The sequence below is a fragment of the Maylandia zebra genome, linkage group LG7 (genome assembly GCF_041146795.1).
Source record: "Maylandia zebra isolate NMK-2024a linkage group LG7, Mzebra_GT3a, whole genome shotgun sequence".
Classification (NCBI taxonomy): domain Eukaryota; kingdom Metazoa; phylum Chordata; class Actinopteri; order Cichliformes; family Cichlidae; genus Maylandia; species Maylandia zebra.
The window spans coordinates 37,145,013-37,170,797 of record NC_135173.1 but is presented as its reverse complement, the minus strand read 5'-3'; the positions used below and the strand labels follow the sequence as shown (position 1 = coordinate 37,170,797).

Sequence of the window (25,785 nt, the reverse complement as noted above, 5' to 3'; positions counted from 1 at the left end):
TAAAGAAAAAGTACAATACAATCATATTGCTTCATTCAGGTAATCTTTAATGACGAAAATGTCCATTATCTTCTCCAATGTAGTGGGGGAAAAAGAGATTAAAGCAAATGTAGCATTACAATAAACACTTTCATACCACGAGTCTTTCAGCTCCTTCCATTTCTATTCACATTAGGCCCTGCCATCAACAATGGAGGTCTTTTGTTTTCACACTTTAAATCATGATCCAGGTCCAACATGACTCCTGTGCGTTCACAATCTTTGTCCAACACCAAGAGAGGAGAAAAAAAAACAAAAACATTTCAAAAACAAACTACACAGGAGAGAAGGATTACCACTTTCAAATGCTGCACATACAAACATAGGCAGAAAGAAAAACATTAGTATCTCTGTGGCTGAAACGAGAACATCCACACCCCGCAAGTGGTTCTTAGCCAGTCTTTGAATCAGCTTGTATGCATGATGAGGAGTCAAATTTTACTGTCCCCGTATCCTTTAAGATTTTGTATGTTATTCTTTTGTACCGTAAAATTTCACAATGAAATTCATTTTTGAAAAGGGAACAAGTCCTTGTTAACGTTTTGCATTTATGCTTGACTTTGTGTCATAAACGGGAAGAAACGGTCAAGCTAAAGCAAACGTGTTGTGTGGCGACTTACAGGAACTCATTGTGGTGCTATATGCTGATACGCGAACATCAACAGAGTAGACTCGGAGCAAGTGGATAAGGAGAAGAAAACTTAAAAGCACTCAGCTTACTCCTTGATGACTAAAAATAATTACAAAATAAAAAACATTTACTGCAGGTGGAGTGCATATCGACTCCAAATCAACTCTGCAGAAACGCTAACTGACTTCAAGTCATCTGGACCCAGGTTGGCTCAGACAAACTGATCAGCTTCAGAGATAAAGTTTTCCATGCATGCTACAGCCGTCCTAACATTAGAGCCTGTGTTTACACAAACTTTCCTCCAGTCAGTCAGAAGCTGCTGCAGCATCACGAAAGAGAGATAGATTGAGAACCACTGGGTACCTTCTGCCTATCCAAATTGATCCCTTCATCTGCAGCGTCAAGTTAATTCTCCTCGTTTTTTGTTTTGGCAAACCTGTTGGAGTGTCAGGAAGCACGGCTGGCTGTATCATTTTCCTTAATGGCTCTAAAATCTTTGGAAGTAAATTTCCATGTATAAAAGTAATTTGTTTCATGAGATATCCTCTAAACACTCAAAAATGTTCTCAAAGAAAATATCTAACTTCTTTTTTAATCTCAAATCAAAATCTCACTTCTAGGCCTTTTGGTATCGAACCTTTGAACAATACAACGCGTGCACTAATTTGAAACTATAATCGCGTAAAGTCCAGCCCAGTCTAGAGTTAAAAAAAAAAACAAAACAAAAAAAAAAAAAAACACACCACACATGCAGGAAATGATCAGTTATGCTCCACAGAAACCAGGAGGCTCACTGAAAGGACAACTTGGACGCTCACAGTTTGGACAGACAGATGAACCTTTCCTGAAACATACACCACTGTTACCCAACCATATTGGTGTATGTAAAATACTGTTCGTGTACACACCGAATGGGACGCGCTGCCTGCCTTTCCATCTACAACCTGTATTCCAGTTCCTGTCACCAAGCAAAATATGCAATCGTATGCACATAACTGCATATTGTCACATAAATCTAACGGCAGACAGAGCCAGACTCCTCCAGTGAATTTCATGAGAGCTTGCGGTATGGGTTGGCCACTGTGGAAACGCCTTTCATTATTTAAAACTTCTCAGTAAACCACCATCATTACAAAATAAATTATTTAAAAAAAAAATAATAATAATCTAAATAAAATGGCTACTCTGAAAAAGGCATGGTCACATTTTTAGTTTGCGTAGCCAAGTCTGAATTTGCTTCCAAGGTCGAGTACTGGGCTACACCTGCAGGTGGCACAATCTCTGGTCAGTTCTATAACAGTCCTCCCTCCTTGTCAGTTAGTCAAAAGGGGACTAAAACAGCATGTGTAGAAGAAGAGTTTGGTTTGATGCTGCAACCCTCCCTGGAAACCCATGCATTATAAACATTCCAACTGATGAGGAAAAGGAAATATGACCTTCATTTCTGAAAAGTTTATGCAAATTAGTGAAAGATATTGGGGAGGTCAAGAGTAGGGGGAGTATCAACAGACAGTAAGAACAGTAGATCAAGAAAAAACAAAAACAAAACAAGAGGCAGGAAGGAGGGGAGGCTGAGGAGGAAGAGGATGCACTTTGCCTGAGAACATGTCATATCTCAGGGTTTAGGAGGGGTAATAGGGGCAAGCAGGACAGGAAGGAGAGACAAGCATTCTTCTCACGACAGAAAAACTTCCTCTGACGCTTGCCCACTTCTGAGGCACTTTTCTTCATGTTCATTCTCATAAAGAGCTGGTGGGTGGCATGGTCAGCCTCTTGCCAATGTAGACCCTGAAAAGAAGGTAAATGACGTTAAACACGACTGGGTGTGGTGGTTTAATCAATGAGCTAGGCAAGGTGCCTAAAGCCTGATCTGAGGTAGGGGTACCTCAATTACTCTGTCACCTTTCAATGAATCCATTGAAAGTAAGTGGACATTAAACCAGTGGTTCCAAACTTGGGAGAGCCAGTTTATATGAAACAAGCAGCTGCACACGAGACTGAAAACTACTGGTGTTACATAAGTCAAACTGAATTGAACTCTATGGGGAAGGTAGATGACAGTGCTAGAACTATAGCTTTCAAGGGTCCCATTATAATAACCTTACTTAGTTACTGCTTTAAACAACTTCCCAAAGCAACTCCTGGAGACTGCCAAGCCACAATGACTGCTTAATCTGCAGATTTAATGCTAAATACTGTTTTGCATTGGATACATTTCGCTCTAAAACCAACCCTTTAGTTTGAATGCAAATGCCCAGCAGACATATTCCCCCCCCCCAATATGATTGGTTCATTAATATCTCCCACTGAATACCACATCATGTTCAGCAAATGATGTCTGAAGTATTAATGCTGTGTAATGATTGTGTCTGACTGGGGAGCCAAGATTATTGTACCATGTGTTATCACATGGAACCCCTGGGAGTGTCACTATGAAGCAGCAGGTGTGCAGCCTTTTAGTCTGCAGCTGTTCTGCCAACATACAAAAGAGTGGTTGCAGCTGATGTTCGTCTGTGGTTATACAGCTCCCCCTGCTGGGGTTATGTACAACAACATGTTTTTTTTTTTTTTAAGATTTTATCCTTTTTTGACATACATTTAAAAAAATAAATCAATAAATCAGTTGAGCAAATTTCACTAACTACTGTCAGTCTTGCTTTAGACATAACACACGCTGCACAGGTGATCTGTGGTGTTTGATTCTTACCCCAGCCCCAGAGCGAGGATGTGTGATAGCAGCAGCGAGGGGATGAAGACTTTGAGGAACTCGGCAGAGAAAATGCCTCCTTTCTTCATGGCCCCAGTCTTCCTCATACTGAGCGTTACTGAGCGTCGGGGGTGCCGGAAATGAAATTCCCTGTTTAAAAACACACGCATTATAGATGCAGAACAGTTGCTTCATAACCTAATGCCTCTCAATAAAAGGTAAATATAGCTGTAAACATAACTTTCAGTCACATATGAAGCAAGCAAGCTCTTTCTGGGTAAGAGTTTGCACCTTTTCTTTGTTTTATACCTGCACACCTTAAAACACCTCGCGTGTTGGAGAAAAGTAGCAATTTGAAAAACACTGTGATGTGAAGAAAACTAAGTGATTAATCAACTAGTTTTAATCCCACAGCATTTTCGAAGCTGGTACCAATTAAAAGAGATGTGTCATGTATGCATGAGATCTTAGGTTGTATCACAGATGTCGTGCACATTTATCTGAGATACATTACAGAAACCTTTAGGTTTTCAAGGGTTTAAGTAATATATAGTTTTTATTCCAGCATCAGAGCTGACACCTTATAGCAGCTGGCTTCGTATTTGTTCTTTAGAGTGACTTTATTACCATAATGATCATTTCCTTTCTCTGCACAAACAAGCAGCTGAGCATGATCATTTGCACGCAGAAGGCTGATGTTTACAGAGTTCAGACTTACTTGGGGGGAATGTTTTCCGGTCGACTAGACCAGTCTGCAACCCAATCTGCGTCCTTCATCAAGATGTCCATGTCCTTCTCCTTGTCCAAGACATCCTCTTCAGACTAAAGGCATAAAAACATGTAGTTTAGCAATAAAAGCCTGCAGCCTTTAGGACCCTCACAACCTGTCTGTCAGGACAAACGAGACTTGTTTGGAATATTTGAGCATGTGCACGCCATGTTTTCAGATGTCTGACACCAGGAAAACACATAAGTAAAACTATAATGCTGATGACAGGCTGTGCAGACGATACAGAAATACACACTGGGTGTGGCAGCCATCTCCATGGAAACTAAAGGCAGGCAACGGCTGTCATCCCCCTCCAGGGCCAGTGGTTGAAGCTGCCATGGCAACAGACTGATGAAGCATATGATAGGCATACATATGCTTACGTCTTACCTGGCTGTCTCTTCTTTCCGCGTCAAAGATGATCTGACCCTCATCCTGGGGAGAGTGAGGTCGTGGGGGGCTGTGGTTTTAAAAAAATATAATAATAATAATAATAATAATAATAATAATAATAATAATAATAATAATAACAACAACAACAACAATTTGACAATTCCCTCATGTAACTTTAAAGTGAACAAGTGATGTACATGTTTTTGCGTCACCAGTTATCAAAGCAGTACAAAAGCGCATATATGCTGTGGTAATGTGTTCTACATACAGAAAAAATATTACTTTAATATCAGCATTTATTGTACCAGTACCAGCTGGTGGATCCTTATCAAATTGATCTGACACACAGCAATACACAGTCTTTATGCATTAGTTTACATTGCAACACTAGGCTGGACTGGATCGTATGACCCAAGACAACAAAATCCAAAAATGAAGGCTCCCTATATTATTTTAACCTTGGGGTAGAAAAAAGCCCCCAGGTTTGGGTGGTATTGCAATATTAAAGTGTACTTCACACAATCTATAAACAAATACCACTAAAGCCTATTCCACAGCACATCCGCCTTGCCGTACCACAAGCACTATAAATGCATCGTCATCATGGATCTGTGAAATATTAAACAAATGAATCACTTAATATGAATAACAGGATTAAAATGCCAACTTGTAGCTTGTATTTATTGGCTATGAGTTAGAAGTCCTTTAAAGTGCTGCTCTTCCTTCACTCTGACCCCTCTGATGAAATGTGTGCAAAGCATCTCAGAAAGATAAGTAAAGAAAACACTTGCCTAATTGCCTCTGAGCAAAATGACACCAGCCTTGCTCTGAGAGTGTTATGACAAAATATATGTCAAGTGCTTGTGTCCCTGATCATTTCTGAGCGGTTTGCTGATACACTGCTCTCAGCTCAAATATCTGAAATCGTGCTCAGGTGACTTGCTGACAGCGGACTGATAAGGTCCCTTTTATCACAGTTTTGAGCAATACACACAAGCACACGATGTGGCTGTGGGGCAAAGGGTCAGTTTGTTGCTTACATGCCAGATAAATTGTGAAGTCTGCTAAGGAAAGAAGAAGCAAGTCGACTGAGACCCTTTCAACTCTGAATTGAATCTGATTTATTGTGACAGAGAAGCCGCTCCCAACGAGCTTTTAGAAGCAAACTGCCCAGTATTTAACACCTTGTAAGAGTTTTTATGTTGCACAAAGTCTTAATGGAGCCTAAAAGCAATTTTCTCAAGGGTTGTAGGGTTTTCACACCAAAATGCACAGATAAAAGCTGGTTTTGTAAATAAATATATGCCAGGAAAAACAATAGAAGAAAAAAAAAAAAGTGCAGCATAGTTTCTGGTTTAACACCATCATGCTAGTCAGGTGACAGGTGTGTTTACACTGTGCCCTGAAGATATCACATCTGATAGGCTGTTAGCACAGTGAGCTAACACTTCATCGAGTACTATTCCCTGTCATAGCATGTCACTGGTAAGAATCAGGTGAAAATAAGGTCATCATAGCCAAAACCCAGTATTACTTCAGAGGCATTTGACTTGCTAATACATGCTGCCTGTTAGGTTAGTGTAAAAAGGGCTTCAATTGTGCAATTTAAGATAACTGTTTCCAGTTTTTAACTTCTAAGAATAATACGTAATAAGAACATAAATATGCATAAATTTATTTTAGCAATTCATATGGCTTTAGCAAAAAATAATTTTCTTTTATTTTTTTAAATCTGCATTTCTGAAGCATGTAGCTTTACACTGAGAGAAAAATCACAGGAAAAAGCTGGAGAGGAATCAACTTCCTCATGTGACTAAATCTTCTATAAATACAGGCCTTTATGAACCAATGACTTTCTTGACTCTTGATCGTGATTAAACTCCCATGTCCTAATCTGTGTTTAATGTCAAACAGATCTGGGAATACAGGAAGCTTTGCAACTAAGCTGGTTTTATTCTGAAAGTTTTAATATTTGCACTAAAAATGAAACTTTGTTGTTAAGAATAAACTGAATAGGTTAGAGATATACGGAGGAGCTTGAGCGATGTTTGTTCATAAAAGTACCTGTCACAGGACGAGTTGCTGCGGCTTGATTCATGCTGGGCATCCAAAAGGATCTTTTCCATGTCTCCGTTGTGGATTGAAGAAGAGGATGGGACATGCTCCAAGCCTCCCACTATGGCCTCCTCTTCCTCCACCTGAGGGAGCGGCAGCAGGCCCGAAACAGAGTCAACTGTTGACAATGACTGGGCTTGGTGATTTCTGTTCATCTCCAACTCCACCCAGGACCCTGAGGGAGAAAACACAGAAATATTATTCAGTATTTGTTTCTTTCTGATGTGAGTTAAAGCTTCATTTTAAAACATCTTCACTCAAACAGAGAAGAGTTTTGCTGCTAGGCTAACTGTAATCTCTCATAAAATGTGTTCTTGCAACAAGCAGATAGAAAACTAGCGGCTTCTGAATTTACAAGAACTTTGAGTTTAAATGGCCAAAGTTATAGTTCAAGAAACACCATTTACTTTCCATTTGTTGGTCTTTTACTTATTTGCAAAAAAAATAACAGTAAAATATTCTTGGATCTTTTCTTTCTATTAGAATTACAAACAAAAAGATTGTTTATATTGTGATAAGAGAACCATTGTTATCTTAAATCTTCTTGTATAAACATGAGCCAGCTTCTATTTTTAGAAATCCAGTTGACTCTATGGACATGTGTTAAGCTAAAGATTAGATTAAATTTTGCATTGCTTTTCAAAAAGGGAGACGCGTGCACATGCTTCCCTGTGCATGGACTTGAAAACAAGTATTCAGGTTATCAAACAGTTAACCAAATTGTTTTTTAAAAAGTTAACATCCACCACTTTTTATAAAATAATTACAGACTTTAAAACAAACAAACGAACCAGACACAATGACAGGACATGTTTAAAATGTAAATTTCCAACAATGTGCCTTTTTAGCTTGTGAATGAAATAAAACCCAACCCTAAACCTTGATGGGTTGCAGTTAACAGGCCAGATCCTAGAGCTGTGCGGGATAGGTCATTAACTATCCTGATTAAAGTTAAGCATTCTTAGGCTTTGAAACTCACTGCCGTGCCCAGTAATGAGTTTCGAGTTGTTGCTGGTTCTAAGTAAACTTGTTTATACCCGTTACTGGCTTGCACAGAGCTAAAGAGGAACCTCAAGCAGGCTCTCCATGAGGAAACAGCTCAGCAGGTCTGACCACACAATAGAGAGCAGGAGAGAAAAAAAGAGCAGACCACTGTCAAATTTTTTTTGCTCGTAGAGAGATAAACAACAATGGATAGTTGAAGTTTTGTTCAAATGGGATGGGGGTAGTTCACCTGCTCTCAAGTTACAGTTGCAGGAAAAACCTGGAAGTCTGGTGTGGGCTTGAATTGCATTCAAGCCATAAAAGTATATATCATATATGGGTATACCTAATGCCCCAGAACATTTTTTATCCATTAAAAATTTATGTTTTGTTCTAAACCGTAAACACTATTTGTTACCAACTCACTGTGTGTTGATAGAAGCATACAGCTATCAACTCTCTCCTAATTAGCCTCATATAGAAAAATGAGAGTTGTTAAAAGGAAATCTCATTAAATACAGTTCTAATAATAATACATTTTATTTATGAGTGCCTTTCAAGTCACCCAAGGACACTTTACAATAGGATAAAACACTTAGTAAAACAATTGCAGAATAAGAACAATAAAATAAAAGCACAAGATAAAATTAACAAACAGTGGATTCACAGTGAATATGCAGATTTGAACAGATGAGTTTTGAGTTGGGATTTAAACTGGGGGAGAGAACCAGTGTTTCTTATTTCTGGGGGCAGAGAGTTCCACAGCCTGGGAGCAGAGCAGCTGAAAGCTCTGCTTCCCATGGTGGTGAGGCGGAAGGAAGGTACAGTAAGCTGGATAGAAGAAGAAGAACGAAGTGAACGGGCAGAACAGGTGGTGGTTAACAGGTCAGAAAGGTAAGGAGGAGCGAGGTTATGAATGGCCTTGAAGGTGAGCAGAAGAATTTTGAAAATTATCCGGAATTTCACAGGGAGCCAGTGAAGTTCCTGAAGAACAGGGGTGATGTGCTGGTAGGAGGGGGTTCTGGTGATAATGCGAGCAGCAGAGTTCTGAACCAGTTGAAGCTTATGGAGGGATTTTTGGGGGAGACCATGCAAAAGAGAATTGCAGAACGGGTGAGATTATTGATGTGAGATTTATAGGAAAGCGAACTGTCCAGGATGACACCAAGGCTCTTAACCTGAGGAGAAGGGAAAACTGTTTCCCTTCTCCTCCACAGTTTCAATGGTTATCGAAACTGTGGAGTTATCGATGGCTTTAATTTTTCATCATCTACATTTTTAAAAAGAGGAAGTGAATCAACTGTAAGCTTTCAAATTTCCCACTCTATAAGCCTGTAGAACCTGTTCAAATCATAATTTATCTCCACAATCATGATAATATGGAAAGCACAGTAACATACGCAAAGAATGGTTTTATAATGACATAACATTTTTTCCCATATGTACTAAGTAAAAGTGTAGAACAAGTAACCATCATCAAAAAGATATTATTATAATAATTTAAATAGAGAAGTCTGAACGAGGTCCAGGGCTGTGAGTGACCAAAACTTACAACAAGTGTGACCTGAAATGACCATTTGAGTCCATCAAGTCATCAGGAAAGTGCTTATACGTCAGGTCTGGGAGGCCTTTCCCCATAGACACGGGGAAGTCTTTAAAGCCACTGATTATTATTATTTATTCTTTTTTTTTTTTTTAAATCTTTGAGTTTTGCATGTCTACATACATTAGTCAGAATTTGACCGATTTATGTCTGTTATGACAACAGAAGTCTCTTTGCCACCCACAGGGTGACAGATTCCTTGAACTACTAGGGAAAGCGGCAAAGTTTTAGCTGGAGCCTTGGAAGACATTACTCTCAGCTGGCATCTGACTGGTTATTCAGATGATAAATTGCACCTGTTGTTATCCTGCCACGACCTGTCACAATATTTGCCTTTTGTTTTATGGCTGGTACAGGGTGTGACAAAGCCACAGCATTCCCTCTGATTAAGGTAAAGCGGCCTTTACTAGGAAATCCAAGCAAAAACATGCAAGACAACAAAGACAGAGCATGTCAACAATCACTTCCTGAGGGGAATTTCCTGGAAAGAGACAAGCTGGGCGCCCAAAACTGGCAGTTGAAGAAGTTAAAAAGTAATGTCATTTTCACAGCCCTGTGGTGAAAGAGCACCTAGTGTACAGTATGTGCTGTGGCTGTGATATATGACGCTGTCCCCATTTGTACGTGATGTCTGACATGAACTGGTAACTAAAGAGTACAGCATGTCAGAGATGAGTTACAAATTTAGAGGGGGGCAGATTACCCAAGTCTAGAATTTTGAGAAGGGGGTGGGGGGAATCTTTACGCAGCTTTAAAACACTTTCTCCTCCTACTCCACCAAAAAAAAAAAAAAAAAAAAAAAAAAGAAGGAGGAGAAGTCCTCATAAATATTACCATTACAGTATGTAAACACCATGTGGCATAGAATTTCATAGACAACAGGTCAGTTAAAAGCAAAGGGTGCAGCCCCCCCCCACACACACACACCCCTCCCCCCCCTCTTAACAGGCCTCGACTCAGCACTCACACTCATCCTGCAGATTACACGGTGGACTGCAAGCCAAGCTGCTGTTGACAGGCCATTGTCTCCACTCTGTGGACTAAAACCACGTTACCATGGTGCTGATGCATCCGAACATTCTGGCCCAGCCCAGCCATCAGCTGTTGGTGGGGTTCATAGGGGTGAGACATGATGTTAAGGCTAAAGCTTATCCATGGTCGCATGTTGGGACTCAAGACCCCTGGGATTACATAACTATATTTATGACACTGGTGTGAGTGAGAAAACACCTAAAAAGAATCAGATTACAAAGTGCACTGCTGGCCTCTCCCTTGTGATAAGCACAAGGGCTAGCTGTCCTTATAGGTGTGTCACAGGTTTTTCTGTGACAACACAAACAGTACATGCACTAAGATCCACATTTTTTTCTTTTTGATCTTCTAATTTGGGCAGATGATATTCAACAGGCTGTTTCATATATATTAGAGATGGACCGATCCGATATTACGTATCGGTATCGGTCCGATACTGACCTAAATTACTGGATCGGATATCGGAGAAAAATAAAAAATGTAATCCGATCCATTAAATATCACGAAAGCACCTCACAAAACTTGCAACACACCGTAACTCACCTCAGAACGTTAGCACGTCGGAGCAGTATGCATCACGTGATAGAGCGGCTGTGGCATGCGGGACCTGTCGGTGGTCTGGATAGCATTTGGAGCTTCGCTAGCAACCCGGCATTTCATCTCCGACAAAGTTATCCCCGAGAGAAGTAAAGCAAGTGTGTAAGTCCATCTCTGAATGTTTGTAAAGCATTCCTGCGTTAAGCTTAACGAGCGACTGCCTCTCGCTCTCCGGCTGCTACTTCAATCATGAAACTGCTTAATGATCAGCTGATCGGCTTTTCTGTCACGAGTCCGTCTCTCTTGTTTGTTTTTGGCCCACTTTGCACCAGAAAGAGGAAACCAGCGGCTGAACAACAGCAGAACGTTTAAGCTTGATAAGCTGTTGTTAGAATTTATTTAATCTTACTTTCTACTCGAGGATCTTTTTCTACGTAGCTGACGCTGGTAACTGTGCAGGGGCGGATCTTGCAAAGTTTAGCCAGGGGGGCCGATAGGGCATGAACGGGGAAAATGGGGCACAAAGACATACTTTTCTTTCTTATTCTCATTTAAAATGTCTAGCTTTTAATAAATAATTATCTGACACCCAAAGTTTTAATTTGATGTAAAATGAATAGAAGTCAATTACTGTATATAGTGACTATTAAGTCTAATATATATACCCTAGTAAGCTATAGTACTCTTTACTTTGGGAAGGTACCATCTGTGCAGTCTGCAATTTTGTTGAAGAAAGATGTTGAATCTATTTAATATTTCTTGAAAAATAATTGATTTCTGTGCATTTTTTTTCGCACTGCATCAAATTAAGGTTGATTACGTCGATTAAGCATCATGAGGTGGCGCGTGAGGGGTGGTTCCCTATTTTTTATTTATTTAATTTTGTTGTTGCTGGGAGTTGGAACCCTATTAGTTAGGTTGCTTAATATTTACACTAAGTACTCTTTAAAATACCAGAATAGGGAGGATGGTGTAGGTTTAAGTTTATTAGATTGATCAGTATTGCTGAACTATGAAATATTTTTTTTGTATACAGGTATAACAGAATAGCTTTAGTGTAGTTGTTGTTTTAAACTTGAGTATGAACTTGCAGACTTGCAAAATGCAGCAAGATATTTTAAAAAACAGTTTTGTTGGTTAAAAAACACTATATCGGATTCATATCGGTATCGGCAGATATCCAAATTTATGATATCGGTATCGGACATAAAAAAGTGGTATCGTGCCATCTCTAATATATATATTAAAAATGTCTGCCATGAACTCGGGTGGAATACATTTACCATCCAGTGACCAAAAACTGGCAATTTTCTAGCCTTTTTTAGAAGCAGCTAATCTCCACTGGTTGTTCAAAATGATGTGTGTGTGTGAAAACCAGCTGGAAAGTTTGTTTCCTATCCAGCAGACTTTGGCTTAAAATTAAGCAGCCTCTGTGTTCTTACATGCTGCCTCTTGTATCATACTCCTCACCTCCCCAACCAATTTCTTTCGTCATGTGTATAAGGTCTGTCCCCTTGTCGTTGTGGCCAAAAATGGCATGCCAAGTCATTGCATGCTATTTATGTTGTAAAACTTGAATCACAAAAGCTGTCTAGGCAGAGCCCCCCCTCAAGTAAGTAAGCCGGAGTGTCAGCGTTCTAATCACACCACCTTTAAGGGCATGTTTTAGACAGAGGGATGCTAGCCAAGTTGCGGTCAATACTGGACAATCCTTCACACCCTTGTAGCTGTTAGGCACAAGATGGAGAGCCATAGAGGCAAGTTCAGCAAAAGACTCATTCAAACACAGGAAATCAAACTTTATAAATGCTCCTGATGAAACCTAGGTGTTTTTCCACTTATAATATCACATCTATACTGTACATAACATTAGTTTAACTTTGGGACATTTAATTTTAATTTAACATTAGTTTTACTTAATTTTTTTGGGTATTTTTTGGAATTTTTTTTATATATTTAGAGATTTTCCATATTTGTATAAATGAACATCTGTAACAAAACAATTCGCCCTTGGGATTAATAAAGTATTCTGATTTCAATGCAAACAATGGTCTTAAGTAAAATATTTATTTCATATCTTTCTATAAATACCAATGGACTTAGTTAATAAACTACGAAACTAAAGTTTAGAAAAAAAAAAACAAAGTGCAAATGTTTAAACAGACATTTATTTGGCAGAATAAATTAAAGCAGATGAAAACCAGAGGGGAAAAAAAGGAAAGAATATTAAGTTTTAATTCCGCTTATCAACAAAAACTTATGTCGACGGGAAAAAAGTTACATGAACGACAGAAGTAACCTCAAAAATCCAAGCAAACGAAAATCTTAAAGACAGTACTTAAGTCTTCTAAATTTCTTTTTGCTACTTTCCACGACACGAACGATTCAGGTTAAATTACCAAAATGCATTTCCCCATTTTTGCCACTTTGAACTTTTTCGATCTAGCCTTGTTGACAAAGCTTAAACCCCACGTCTACGTTCTACCTACCAATCGCTGATTGGCTTAGGATCCTGTCAATCGCGCGTACAACTAAAACACCATTGGCCCAAACAGTGTCAATAAACACACGGAACATACCGTTCTGTAAACCGTCCCCTTGTAGGCAGCTTCGCCGTGAAAAAAAATACATAAGCATACAAAATTACTGGTTAGCCCTGCAATAAACCTACTATAAAAACATCCAGAAATTATTTTTAGAAAGAATATAGACCGGGTAGCTGTCACAGTTGAGCAGTTTGGTTAGGATTTAGCTTACCGTTTAGCCCCGAGTCTCCGTTGTTGTCTGTAGAAGTAGTGTTAGCGTCGGACATCGTCGTGCCTGGCGAGCAGGATGGGTTGCATAAAAGGCTCGAGTCAGTGCAAAAGGCGCAGTGTTTTAGCTGCACACATTCAGAGTTGTAATAAGAGAATAGACCCGAGTCGTGTGCTTCTTTTTTTCCTTTTGTTTTTTTTTTTTCTTTAAGATGGGGGTTGAGGGGGACAGCAGCTAGCTAAGCTACAGCACAGCTGTCGCTTGTTTTCGAGCGTTAGCTGGTCTGGAAGCAGCCAGTCTCCTCGCGAGCCCGCTCACGCCTTCGCTCCCTCCCTCTCTCCGGGAAGCTGGGTGATGACATCACAGCCTCCCGTTGATAAGCGAGAAGAGAGGGCGAGTCGACATAACGAGGCGGAAAAAAACAAAACAAAAGCTCAGGATATTACGTGCATCAATAATTGGAAAACAGAAGATCCGAAGTATTTTTTTTTTAAAAATTCTCTCTCTTTTTTTTTAAGCATCGGGATTTGTTGCTCACGGGCTCTGCGTTTGCCATGCAGGACGGGACGTGTATGCCCCCACGTACACACGCGGTCAAGCCACGAGCCAGATGAATGTTTATTACCGGCTTTCAGCAAGTGGACACCCTTTCAGCTGATTTCAATAAACTTTCAGCGGCTGAATTTTATCACGTTCATCAAGTATTCCCTTAATCGCAACTGCACGTACGTCTTGCACGGTGAATGATGGGGCAACAGCTTTAAAAAGAAAAAAAAGTCCCCTTACCAACTGAAGGAGTTTAATGAGGTCAACAACAATGCTCTGTGATAATCCAGCTGTAACGCTTAGCATAACATCAGTTGAGCAGTGATGAGATCCCACCAACAACCAAGCATTCACAAGGATGCAAAAAGTAGTTCCTTTATTTTCCCCTCCCCCCACTGTCATTGATTAAAATTGTAGTTATACATTACTAGAGGCATCAATATACTCTTAAGTGTCCACTTTTTAAATAGGGTGTGGAGACATCCAAGTGCTGCAGATCTTCTGTGAGGCTCATTGCACCATCACAGTTACAGTATCAGTTACGTCTGCAGTAGTTTAAACACTGTAATGCCTCAAATCTTTTCTTTAAAAAAAAAAAAAAAAAAAAAAAAAAATTGCAGTCTCACATCACAGACATCCAAATACTTGAGTTGGTGCAGCAACAAAGTCCAGTGTCAAATTAGATGTTATTCCCTGTTGTGAAGTGCAGCTTGAGCTGAATGTTGTGGTACAGGATTGGGGGGGTAAAAAGCCACCCCCCCCTCAAAAAAAAAAAAAAAAAAAAAAAAAGTCACGTTTCGAGGTTAGGCTTCATCTCACAAAATAGGACGGAACAAACCTGTTGACTCTTTAACCTTTTTAATATAAATATGACCATCATAATTATCTTTGAATAGGCCTTCTCTGATACCTGACTATTATTGAAGACAAGAGAAAACAAAAAAAGAAAAGAAAAAAAAAAAAAAAAAAAACAGGAGGAAGAGGAGCCGATGCACAAAAATATCACGATACACTCACACACACCCAAGGGGGAGAAAAACAAGAAAAAAAAAAAAAAAAAACCAAAGGAGGAGCTCTTACTGAGTTTGGGCCTGTTTGGCCAACCAGAGCTTGAGGCACAGTGACAAACAGCAAGCAGAACAAAAATCTCACTGGACCAAATCTGAGCGGACAACAAAAAACAAAACAAAAAAAACAACCCCCAGAAAGCAGCAAAAAAAAGAAAAAAAAAAAGAAAAAACCACTGTACTTCTCAAAATCCTGGATGTGTCCAAGATGAGCAGCAAGTTGTGATGAATGTATGGTTTAATGAAAAAAAGGAAATGTGAAGACACTCAAAAACAGACAGCAGAACTGATGAATTTGTGAAAAAAAAAAAAGTGTACACAAAACAAAGGTCAAACTTTTCTTAGAAAAGTAAACACTACAATGGCACAGGATAATAATGGGACAAACTAGGGGTTTTTCATTTTCTACCATTTTAGGGGACGGGGGTATTTATAAAAATAAGTGTGTCTGTATTCAGAAATTTAAGGAAATTAAACTTGTTTCACCCACATTAGAAAAGTAAAGGGCAGGCGGGTTGGCAAAAGAAAAAAAAAAAAAGATGATGAAGAGAAAGAAATTGGCACAACATCACTTAACAACAAGGCAGGCATCACTCTGCCACAGACAGACTGATGATGGGCAAAAGCAAGTCCTCCTCTGTCCACATCTAGTGGCAAAGTCTGGTCACTCAGTAGGGCCGGACAGGGATGCTGGTTGTTGGCATTACCACCACAGATGGCCCTGGATGAGGCTGTGAGGCTGCGGGTGGTTACAAATGACATCACCCGCGCCAGATGTGACAAGCTCACCCTGCAATTAGTTCACTTTATCCTGGAATATGTAGAGGTTGTTGGTCGTTGCCACCGCAATGATGTTGTCCTGGGGATGCCAGGCAGTGTGCAGGATCTTCTTATTGAAGTCCAAACTATCCACGCTGATTTCATCCTTTTTGCGTTTGCCGCCTGTGCACACCTTGCGGGGCTTCAGGACCTGCATGGGCTTGCTGTTTTCACGGGACGCCTCCAATGTCACGTCCCGTCTGTGGCCGCGATCGAACATCCTGAAGAAGTTGTTATATGAGCCGGTCATCACCACACTGCCCAGAGTAGGTGGGGAGACGTGGGAAAAGTGAGAGTCATCAAATCAAGTTATCCAAAAACAATGTCCATTAGAAAATAAAGTTTAAACTTTGTGCACCACTAGTTTACAAGTGATGGGCAATTAGAGGACAACTCTAAAACTGCTTACACATCAGAAGTGATTCCCAGGTACGTGGTTGCCAGAAATCATAAGAAAGTTAAGGATAACTTCAACCAGGCTTATGGGTGAAATGACCACTGGCTATACAAAGTGGGCAGAACCTGGCAAGTCACTGAATCGTCTACCAATGGATAAAGACTACTTCTGACTGACACATGACGTGGTAATAAATATGTTATAGGGTTACATAGGCAACCGGAGGCTGAAAAGTCAATCAGCTTTAAAGCAACAAACAAATCCCATCCATTGTGTATATATTTAATATATTTTTACAGAAAACATCAGTGATGGTGTTACAAAAACCGCACCTTAGTGTTCAAGGGTTAATAATCATTTTATCACTTGTTCTTTGAAAGCTTTTTATTTTTATGTACCATTGCGTTGGTTTATTTTATTTATATCCAATGATTATAGCATATTATTTTTCCTACCTTTTATCATTTTTATCTTTTTACTGCATTTTATCTAGCTGTACTTTCCATTCATGTTTCTTCATTCAAATATATTAAATTATGCAATCTCTATGCACTTAAGTCATTTTTATTACATTTCTTTGATTTTTTTTTTTTTAAATTTATCTTTAATTGCTTATCATTGCATATTATTAGTTTTACTATATATTTGTTCTGTCTTATCAGCTTTGGCAGATATCTGTGAAGCACTTTGAACCTGAATGAAAGGTGCTACACAAACAGGGTTTGATGGATCGAGGCCAAATGTGCAGTGCACCAACCAAAAAGAAAGAGTGGGGGGAAAAAAACTTGCAGGGTGTAATCTTTAAAATCATGACAGCAATAAACAAAGTGCTACCTGAAAGATTATGTAATTTCCTAGTGTTATTATTGCATTTACCCCCTGTGTGTCTCAAACCTTTTACCTGTCATTGCCATTCCAGCAGCATTCAAACTTGTCAAAGATGCAGTCATTCTCATATAGCGAGCACAGCTTGCTTCTCAGGTACTCATGGACCTGTAATGATTTTTGTGGGTGGGGGGGGGGCAGAAACATGATGATAAGAAATTTTTAAATGAGACTTCCAAAAGACAAACCTCCAATATTCAAAATCTCCTGCACCCCCATAAAGTAGCAGAAGGTGCTTGAATCTGTGAAAAAGAACATCTAAAATGCCTGTCATTATCTGTAACCCTATCTTTCAGGGTTGGGTTCCCCCTAGTGGCCACTATATTACATTACCAGGAATGACTGGGCAAAAAAAAAAGAAAAAAGAATGGCCACTGTCCAACTGTGACATGAATTACCACTGCATATAATAAAATAAAAACTAAAAGTACATTAAAATCAAATGAGTAAATATGAAAACCAGAGTTTAACAGGCTGTGGACACTATCAGACAATATTAGGTGTCAATCCTCCTTCCTCTTTCCATGCATCACCTCTCAATCACATTTCCTAAAATATGCCTATAGCCTTTTCTAGCTGAGAGACATAGCAAACAGTAAGCGCCCACCTGAGATTATTACATTCCAGTAATGAAAAAAATCTATATGCTATTATTTCCTATGCAAAATAATGACAATAAATGATCTGTAATCATTTTGATAGTAAAATATTAGCAGCAAAATCACAAAGTTATTAACAAATTAATCGCCACAATTTGAAGATTCTGTGGCAACCAGGGCATCAGTGTATGAACCTACTGCCAGTCGTTTCATAACTGTTCATAACTGTGTAGTAAACCTGACACCACACACTAGTTTCTATTTGTCATTCTCACCTGATATGTCTCCACAGGCCTGGTTTCCATATTCAGGTCCCAAATCTTTACAGACAAGTAGTCTCTAGTCATCATGTAGCGTCCGTTGTGGCTAAATTTAACATCTGAGATTGATGATATGATCTCAGAGAAAAAGGAGCGATTACTTGGATCTTCTGGTTCCTCAAACACTGGATGACAGAAAGATGAAAAAAGTCAAACTGCAGTGTTCACCAAAAGGTCTGTGACATGAAAGTGCTTTGCATAACAAATCCAGTACTTAATCTGCCTGTCAGGGTAGAAGAAGGGACATATAAAAGTATGATGAGTAGGTACTCACACTTTGAGTGCTTGTCACATAGAGCTGAAACCCTCATGTCACACAGTCGGATGGTTCCTTTGCTGCTGCTGTAAACGAAGGTGTTACATTGATGAGGGTGGAACTCTGCTGCTGTGATCACCTCTGTAAGTTCCTCCATGTTAGCCGGTTTAATGTCAACAATATCTGAGGAGCATGCGGGTAAGGAGGGATAACGTCTTTCATACTCTGACACCTACCAAAAGAAGCTGAAGTGACTTTCAAACTGGGCGATTACAGTTGGTTTACTACCACAAGAGTTAATGGGCCATTTCAGGGCAACCTGTACCTTGCATGTGTGCATGCTGGAACTGCAGGAACTATCCCTCTGGGACCTCTGCAGAGCCATTGCAGGACAGTGTGACCCAATGTAGGTCCTGAAATGTTTTTTTCATGGAACTACAAGATTTCTTGGTTTGTCTTTTCCGTTTTCCCATTGCACTGAAGACCCACAAAGGACAGTCATATTAGCCACTGGACATGGCTACAGCTATGTTTTTCCATGCAAGACTTTAGAAAACAATGGACCAGGTTACATCTCAGTCCCCATCTTTTCTGTTCTGTGTCAGAGGTGAGAGCACACACGCAAACCAGCCACAGTAGAGTGAGTGAGGCAGAACCTTTCTGCCGGTTTGTGCTGAGGTGTAGGAATAATGATGCTTTTATGTTCACTGTTCACCCCCAGTTGGACAAAAACGTCAAGCTGATGACAGACAGGTTAATGCACAAGTCAGGTGCACAGACAAACATGCCCGCATGCATCTAAGGATACTGAAGCTGCGGTCAGTGATCTCGAGGTGCCAGAGGTTGATGCGGAGGTCGTCTGCAGACAGGTAGGTCTCGTTGTCGCTGTTGACTGAGACAGAGTTGATATGGTAGGTGTGAGCGTTGGCAAACACCCTCCGTGGACTGGCTTCCACCATGAGGTCCATGGGTTTTAAAACTGGTACCTGTGATGAGAAAAGGCAGTGAGAGTTAGCTGGCTCAAAGCTCTTCACAGATTTGAAACAACATCAAGCTATTAGCTAGATGAAAATAAGAAGCACCATCATATCTTTATACAGGAACACAGAACACAGTCTTAGCTTTGCAATAACAGGTTACACAAGGTTCTAAAAAGACAGCCCGGATTAGTAATAACAGTCATTTTTACCATCAGCAACAGCAAAGGATGACAAACCAGTAGCCCTTCCCAACTTCTGACACACCCAGGTTTTAAAAGTTTTGCTTCCAAAGAACTACTGGTTTGTCTGACTAACCACACCCTTGAACCAGCCAGTGGTTGATTTGAGAACTGACCCGCAAAGATGTGATAGTGTTAGGGTCCTTGTAGCGCCCATCCTCCTCTTTGAGATTGTAGCCCTCTGGCCTCTTGTCTCGTTCACTGATTTTCCACAATTTAATCGTTTTATCTGTGGAAAAAAAAAATGACATTTTAAATGACATTACCAACTGTCGGGCACACTAAATGGAAATGTTATTTTCTTATAGATTTATGAGATTTTTAAAGCAATTCAGGTCTTCATGTAGTCAATATACAGCAGACTTTCTTAAACTGTTTGTACTCTGAAAAAGTTGCCTTTTCACCTGGTGCTATAAATAATGAACTTTTTGCTCAGAGCCATCTATAAAATGCAAGTGTATGGTGTCTACATACATGCGATGGTGGTTTCACAAGAGTCAGGTAGCAATTTTATGATAGACAAAGTACTACTCTTAACTAACAAGCAGATTCATTAATTTCACCATCTTGTGGAGGAAATTATAATATTATGTTTTAATATCTAGTTCTCTTCACATCTGAGTCAAGTGTGACGGGGTCTATGAGTCACTCATTTCTCTTTAATGCCTGTATTCAAAATTAAACTCACTGCAGACTGTTGTTAAATATCTGATCATCAGCTTAATTAAAGAGAGAATTTTACCATTAGTTGACAACAGGAACTGAGCAGCATTCTTCTGAGGAAGCCAGCGAATCTTGTTGATTTTCTCTTCTATTTCCAAACTCTTCAAGTAGTCAAACTCTGGCTCGTGGCTCTGAAAAGTGCTGTAAACATTGTACTCGCTCCGGAACTGAGGCTGATTTTTGTTCTGTTGAGAACCAGAGATGAGTAAATTTGTTTAAAGGGTTTTTTGTATGAAAACAGACAAAACCATCTTTTAAATAAAGCCCACTATTGTTTGTTTACAGACATGCGTCCAAAAACTAGAATAATTGTTCTGACTTTGTGTCACCAAGTTCAGAGGATGACCTTTTCTAAAATGTGTGGGAATCAAACTAGGCAGAAGTTAACCACGACGCAGCTGTACCTCGATTTCCTGTTGGAAGATGACTACGCGTCCACCCTTGTCTCCTGTGGCCAGCAGCTCCCCTGTGTGGTTAAATTCAACTGTAGATATAATGTCCGCTGCAAAAAAATAAAATAAAAAGGACATAAGATTACATGTGCAATTTTAACATTTTGAAAGTGGTGTACCAAGACAGATGTGCCCCTCTACTACTCAGAAAGTACACCAGGAAACCACTTAGTTATTCTCAACTAACCCTGGATTTATCTTTGTGAGAATCAGAGAGGAGACAGGCAAGTGGCCCTGAAGATGCAGGAGGATGTCACAGCACGTCGGGCAGAATGAAAACGATTGCTAACCTAGTTTTCATCTTTTCTTTCCCTCTTACTCTGACAGAATTACACTTTCCCCCCCAGCAGCAGTATGCTGCTTTATACACTGAAGCTCACTCACACATAGACAGTTGTTTAACCCTTTGTTGCCCACTGGAGCAGAAAGACAATGCTCCAAGAAATTGCAGCGAGTGGTCATTGTTAACGACACAGTCCCTGAGGCCTAGAGTAAGGATTAATATATCCAAGCAAATCATTCTGACAGACTGTATTTGGTTAATTTTTAAAGTAAAGACATCAAAAATACAAATGCCAAATCCTAAAATAAGGTTAGAATGTGGCTTGAAATGACCTGAAAAGCTTGGGCATGCTGCTACTTGTAAAGCAGTGAAATAACTATATCAGTACTATGGTATTCTCTGTATGTTTTTTGTTGCAAAACTCCAGGCATGGTCATGTACCTGGCATCTAGAGAATGGCAACATGCTTCACGTGGAACTCTGTAGCAGTCTGACAGCTCCCAATCCTTTCACATGTTCTGTCAGTAAAGACAGTACATTTCTCACTTCACTGCATACAGTGTGGATATATATTGACTTTCATTATCCATCATTTTCATATCTGTGATAGCCATGTCACGTTACAGGTTATTTCCACAATAAGCTTATTATTTAGTTGTTTCCTCCACCATTGCCTGCAAAACAAGCTCAGACTGACCTCCCACCTCAAAACAGAATATTTCCATCCACATGCCTAACATCTGACTAAGTGCTCTTTTAATCAAATCCTGCTCCTTTTTTCCTTCGAACGTGCCTTTAGAGTTTGTGCTAGAAAACTCTTCTTGTATTTCTATATGATGGCCCATAGTTCATATCACCAGTGCTGTACAGTCCACCCATCTCTCAGCTAAACCTTCCTGCAACTCCTGCCTGTGCAATAATATTTCCATTTGGAAAAGGAAACATGCAGTCATGTTGCTCTTCCATCTTGTTTTGACTTCCACATTTGCCCATAATTTCCTCCTTCAAATAATTTTTTTTTTTTAAAAGCTGTAAATATGAGCTGAAGTGTTTTCATATCTTTTTATGGCCTTCCCCTACTTTGCTGACATCAATGACTTGTTTATAGGAGTCCATTGCTGTTGAGTCTTACCACACAGTTTAAAGACTGCAACAATCCACGAACTCTTTAGATACAAAAGTTACCCACAAGCTCAACAATATGTAACACTACAGCGCTCTCGCAAAATACTGGGGGCAATAAAGAAAGACGGACTTAAATATATATTTTTAAATGCTCACTCACTTACCAGTTAATTAAATACAAATATTGATGCTCACCTTCCATATAACTACATCACCAAAATTATTTAACAAAAATTAAGATTATAATATGATATAATTAACCAAAAATCCCATCTAACAGAGGTGCAAACCACTCTACAGCATCTGATAGTGGTTCACAGCTATTGATTTATCCTTTCAGCCTCTGAGCTTTTGTCCATCAGCCATCTGGAGGTCCCGTTTTCCAATTTTCCTGAAAAGTACGATACTCCCACAATGAGCAACCAAGAACAGAGTGCATGGAACAGCACAAGTGGCCCTGCATTATCAGCAGGTAATTATCCAAACGCCTGACTCAGCTCCTTTTTTTTTTTTTAAGCATTCCTCTTGAAAATGCTAAAACCTCCAAATCTAGTGGCTGATCCATGTACAGAAGGTACAGAAGGACCCAGTAGCGAGTTTCCAGCAGCAACCTAAATGTCTGCATTGCCTTTTTCAAAAAGAGCTTTCCAGTGACTCACCAATGGAAAGCCTTTAATGTAAAGCAGGAGCAGCATCAAGTGTTTGGGTTGCATCTCTTCAGTGGAAACTAGAAGGGCACTTAAAAAGCACAGTCCTTTACCATGGCAAACAGTCCGATCAGACTTTATAATCACTACATCACACATGTCTGAGCAGGAAAGGAGCAACATTAGATCAGTTCAATGTAATGGTTTCTGAAACAGCTGGTGTACTCTGCACCCCCCACCCCCATGTGGGGCCCCTTTGGGGAGGTTTCTTACAGAAATATCATTGCACATCCCTAGATTGATTGGTTAAAGGAGGAAAGTTTGTCAGCTCCTGGTGGTCTCCTAAAAGCCTGGGGCCACAGCTGCTTGGAATGTCTGTTCACAAGCTTCTAGTATGACTGAATTATGAAAAGAAAAACCGGGATTTGCATCAGCACCAATATTTTGTCGATTCTGCCTTAGCCTCAGACTCACTCTCTGGTAGATTTTGCATAATGCTGCCAACAGGAAACAGAAAAAAATGTCTGAATTTTCACCAAGGAATACCCCACTATGGCTAAATTGTGCAATATCCATTAGTCTGAATTAATCAAATCACTTACCCTCAGCTACGTCATCATCGATTGCTCCTTTCACCTGAGAGAAGCACCACTGCATGTCACCTCCAGGACCTACAGAAATACAATTATAAATATTTAGTTCTGGGTGGTGGCAGGTTTATTACATAACATTTCACATTCTGGACAATGTAAACAAGTTCCTAAGAAAACTTATCATTTGAGTGTCCCCTGCTGCCTGTGACAGCAAGGGATAATTGATAAGATGTTAGAAATTAAAAGAGACAGGGTTCTTGCAAAATGCGTGTGGTCACAGATGTGCACATATCCTCTCACAACTTCTGCAATTCTAGCCTCAAAGAAAACAGACAAAAATGTAATTTTTTCTCCAAACTAACATTAACATAAAGATATTACTGTTGGGTCACAGGCACATTAAGCAACAAGTAGAAACCGGCGATTTTTAAATAAATATAAACATGCTAGATCTAAGCCATGATTAGTTGGTAGTGGTTTCTCACTTTGAGATACAGAGTCTGGTTCAAATCTCACAAATACCAACTAAACTGCAAATGGTCTGGATGTGAAAGTAATTACACATTCTTTATTTTAGGCCTGGTCAATTGAGGAGGCAGATGGTCTCCTAATGCAGTCTCTTATTTTTAAAATCTATATCAACAAGACAAAACTTGCTGTCTGATTCAATAATAACTTCTAATCACTTGCCTCAACAGGTTCTCCATCAGCATAGCTCATTGCACAACAAAAATGTTTGGCATATTTTCCACAGATGATCGTTTCTCTTATTGGTTAAGTGGAAACTGGTCCGATTTGTCTTTAACAACATTGAAACACACGCGCTTTGAAGAAAAATGAAGGACATCTATGAGTCACCACGGATTCATCACACACACACACACACACACACACATTCTGGACTGAATCATAAAAGTACTGATCTGGACAAAATGTAATAGCTTCACAGTGCCTGCACTTTCTGCAAGACAAAGATCCCAGAAAAGAAAAAGGCGTTCAAAATGAACTCAAAAATCTGTTTTAGAAGCAGGATAACATGCAGTGTCATTAATTTCTCCACCCTAATGAATCAAATGCATGTACCAAATATGTCACTAGATATTTCCTTTACAAGTATCAGTCCCGTCTGGCTACGGGGGGAGCTAAAGGCCAACACGATTTCAAACAACTACTGAGCTGATGAATGAACTGAAAATCAACACTGCGCTAAATAAACCCATTTCTGCCAGAGTCATGGTTTAGATCATAGTGCTTTTATTTCTTTCGCTTTGAGGTTGTTTTTTTTTTTTCTTCGTTTTTCCGCTCGAGCATGCGCGTGTTAAAAAAAACAAGCCTGATGACTTTTAACTCATTTTACGCAAAAACTGTTCAGTCTGCAGCAGGGCCTGGAGGGCTAGCCTGCATGTGGGTAATGTCAAAGTTTGAGCGAAGCCAATTACGGCATGCTAGGCAAAATTTGCCCTTCTGGGCATTTGTTTAATCTTCTCGAAATAAAAAAAAAAAAATCAACCTTAGACTAAAAATCTGAGCACTGAGGTTTTGGGGATAGCTAGCATATACGGCGTGCACAGTTAGCTTACGAAAATGGTCCCGGGCCGGTAAACAGCCAGCTAGCTAGCTAGCTAGCATTAGCCGGTAAGGGCAGGCCAGATGGAGGATGACACTTGAGTTAGCTGGCTAGCTAACGCTAGCACTAGCTAGCTACCGTTAGCTAAACCGATACTCGACTGCGAAATCTCGCAGTTACCGCAGCTAAGAGCTCCTAGGAGCGGGGTCTCGCTGTAAAGACTCAAGCCCGTCCATATTATTTTATGTGTAACGGTTAAAGTCAATTACCTGCCATAACGAGACAGACAGTGGAGCTTGCCTCAGTCAGTCACGATCCTGCTTCCCACTCCCACGCGCTGATTCGTGGGATCTGAACTTTTTTTTTCTTCCGCTCGGTATCCGCTGTTTGTGTGCGCAGATCGAAATGTCTGCGAGGCTTTAAATTAACCGTAAAGCTGGATGTTTTATAACTCTCCTTATTTTATTTCCCGCTACGCTCCCTGACGTTTCTCTGTGTGTCAATCAACCTCCTCTGCCTCTCTTGCCGCCGGCTACTTCGCATCCCACAAGTCATTTCTTCCCCACCCCGCACCACAGTCTCTTCCGCACGTGAACTAAAAGGTCTTTATAATGCGCGCGCACACAGCAAAGTAGATGCACGGGCACGCGCGTACTCACATCTGGATGAAGAGGGTATAAACGTATTCTGCATTAATACTGCAACTCGATACAAACCTTAAGG

The 25,785-nt window shown here is 39.9% G+C and overlaps 2 protein-coding genes across 2 annotated transcripts; both read right to left on the bottom strand.

Annotated features, from left to right (window-relative positions):
• Positions 1-26: 26 nt before the first annotated feature.
• Positions 27-13,908, bottom strand: bnip3lb (BCL2 interacting protein 3 like b). Its single transcript, XM_004538424.6, has 6 exons — positions 13,568-13,908; positions 6,604-6,829; positions 4,537-4,606; positions 4,096-4,199; positions 3,378-3,527; positions 27-2,458 (listed from the first exon to the last, which is right to left on the bottom strand). The coding sequence occupies exons 1-6, from the start codon at positions 13,620-13,622 to the stop codon at positions 2,410-2,412; spliced, it is 654 nt and encodes a 217-aa protein (XP_004538481.1). The 5' UTR covers positions 13,623-13,908; the 3' UTR covers positions 27-2,409.
• A 563-nt stretch (positions 13,909-14,471) lies between these two features.
• Positions 14,472-25,645, bottom strand: ppp2r2ab (protein phosphatase 2, regulatory subunit B, alpha b). The gene is made up of 10 exons (XM_004538425.5): positions 25,332-25,645; positions 23,505-23,573; positions 20,800-20,897; positions 20,415-20,580; positions 19,789-19,901; positions 19,262-19,439; positions 18,472-18,636; positions 18,153-18,322; positions 17,295-17,386; positions 14,472-16,253 (listed from the first exon to the last, which is right to left on the bottom strand). Exons 1-10 carry the CDS (start codon positions 25,336-25,338, stop codon positions 15,974-15,976), a joined length of 1,338 nt encoding a protein of 445 aa, XP_004538482.1. The 5' UTR covers positions 25,339-25,645; the 3' UTR covers positions 14,472-15,973.
• Positions 25,646-25,785: the final 140 nt, after the last annotated feature.

Coding starts and splice junctions, on each gene's coding strand:
- bnip3lb (XM_004538424.6), bottom strand. CDS start 13,622: ATGTCCGACGCTAACACTACTTCTACAGACAACAACGGAGACTCGGGG. Junction 4,607..6,603: donor AGCAACTCGTCCTGTGACAG/GTACTTTTATGA, acceptor TTAAAACCACAG/CCCCCCACGACCTCACTCTC. Junction 4,200..4,536: donor CGGAAAGAAGAGACAGCCAG/GTAAGACGTAAG, acceptor TTATGCCTTTAG/TCTGAAGAGGATGTCTTGGA.
- ppp2r2ab (XM_004538425.5), bottom strand. Junction 18,637..19,261: donor GATCACTGACCGCAGCTTCA/GTATCCTTAGAT, acceptor CATGCTCCTCAG/ATATTGTTGACATTAAACCG. Junction 17,387..18,152: donor GGCCTGTGGAGACATATCAG/GTGAGAATGACA, acceptor AAATCATTACAG/GTCCATGAGTACCTGAGAAG.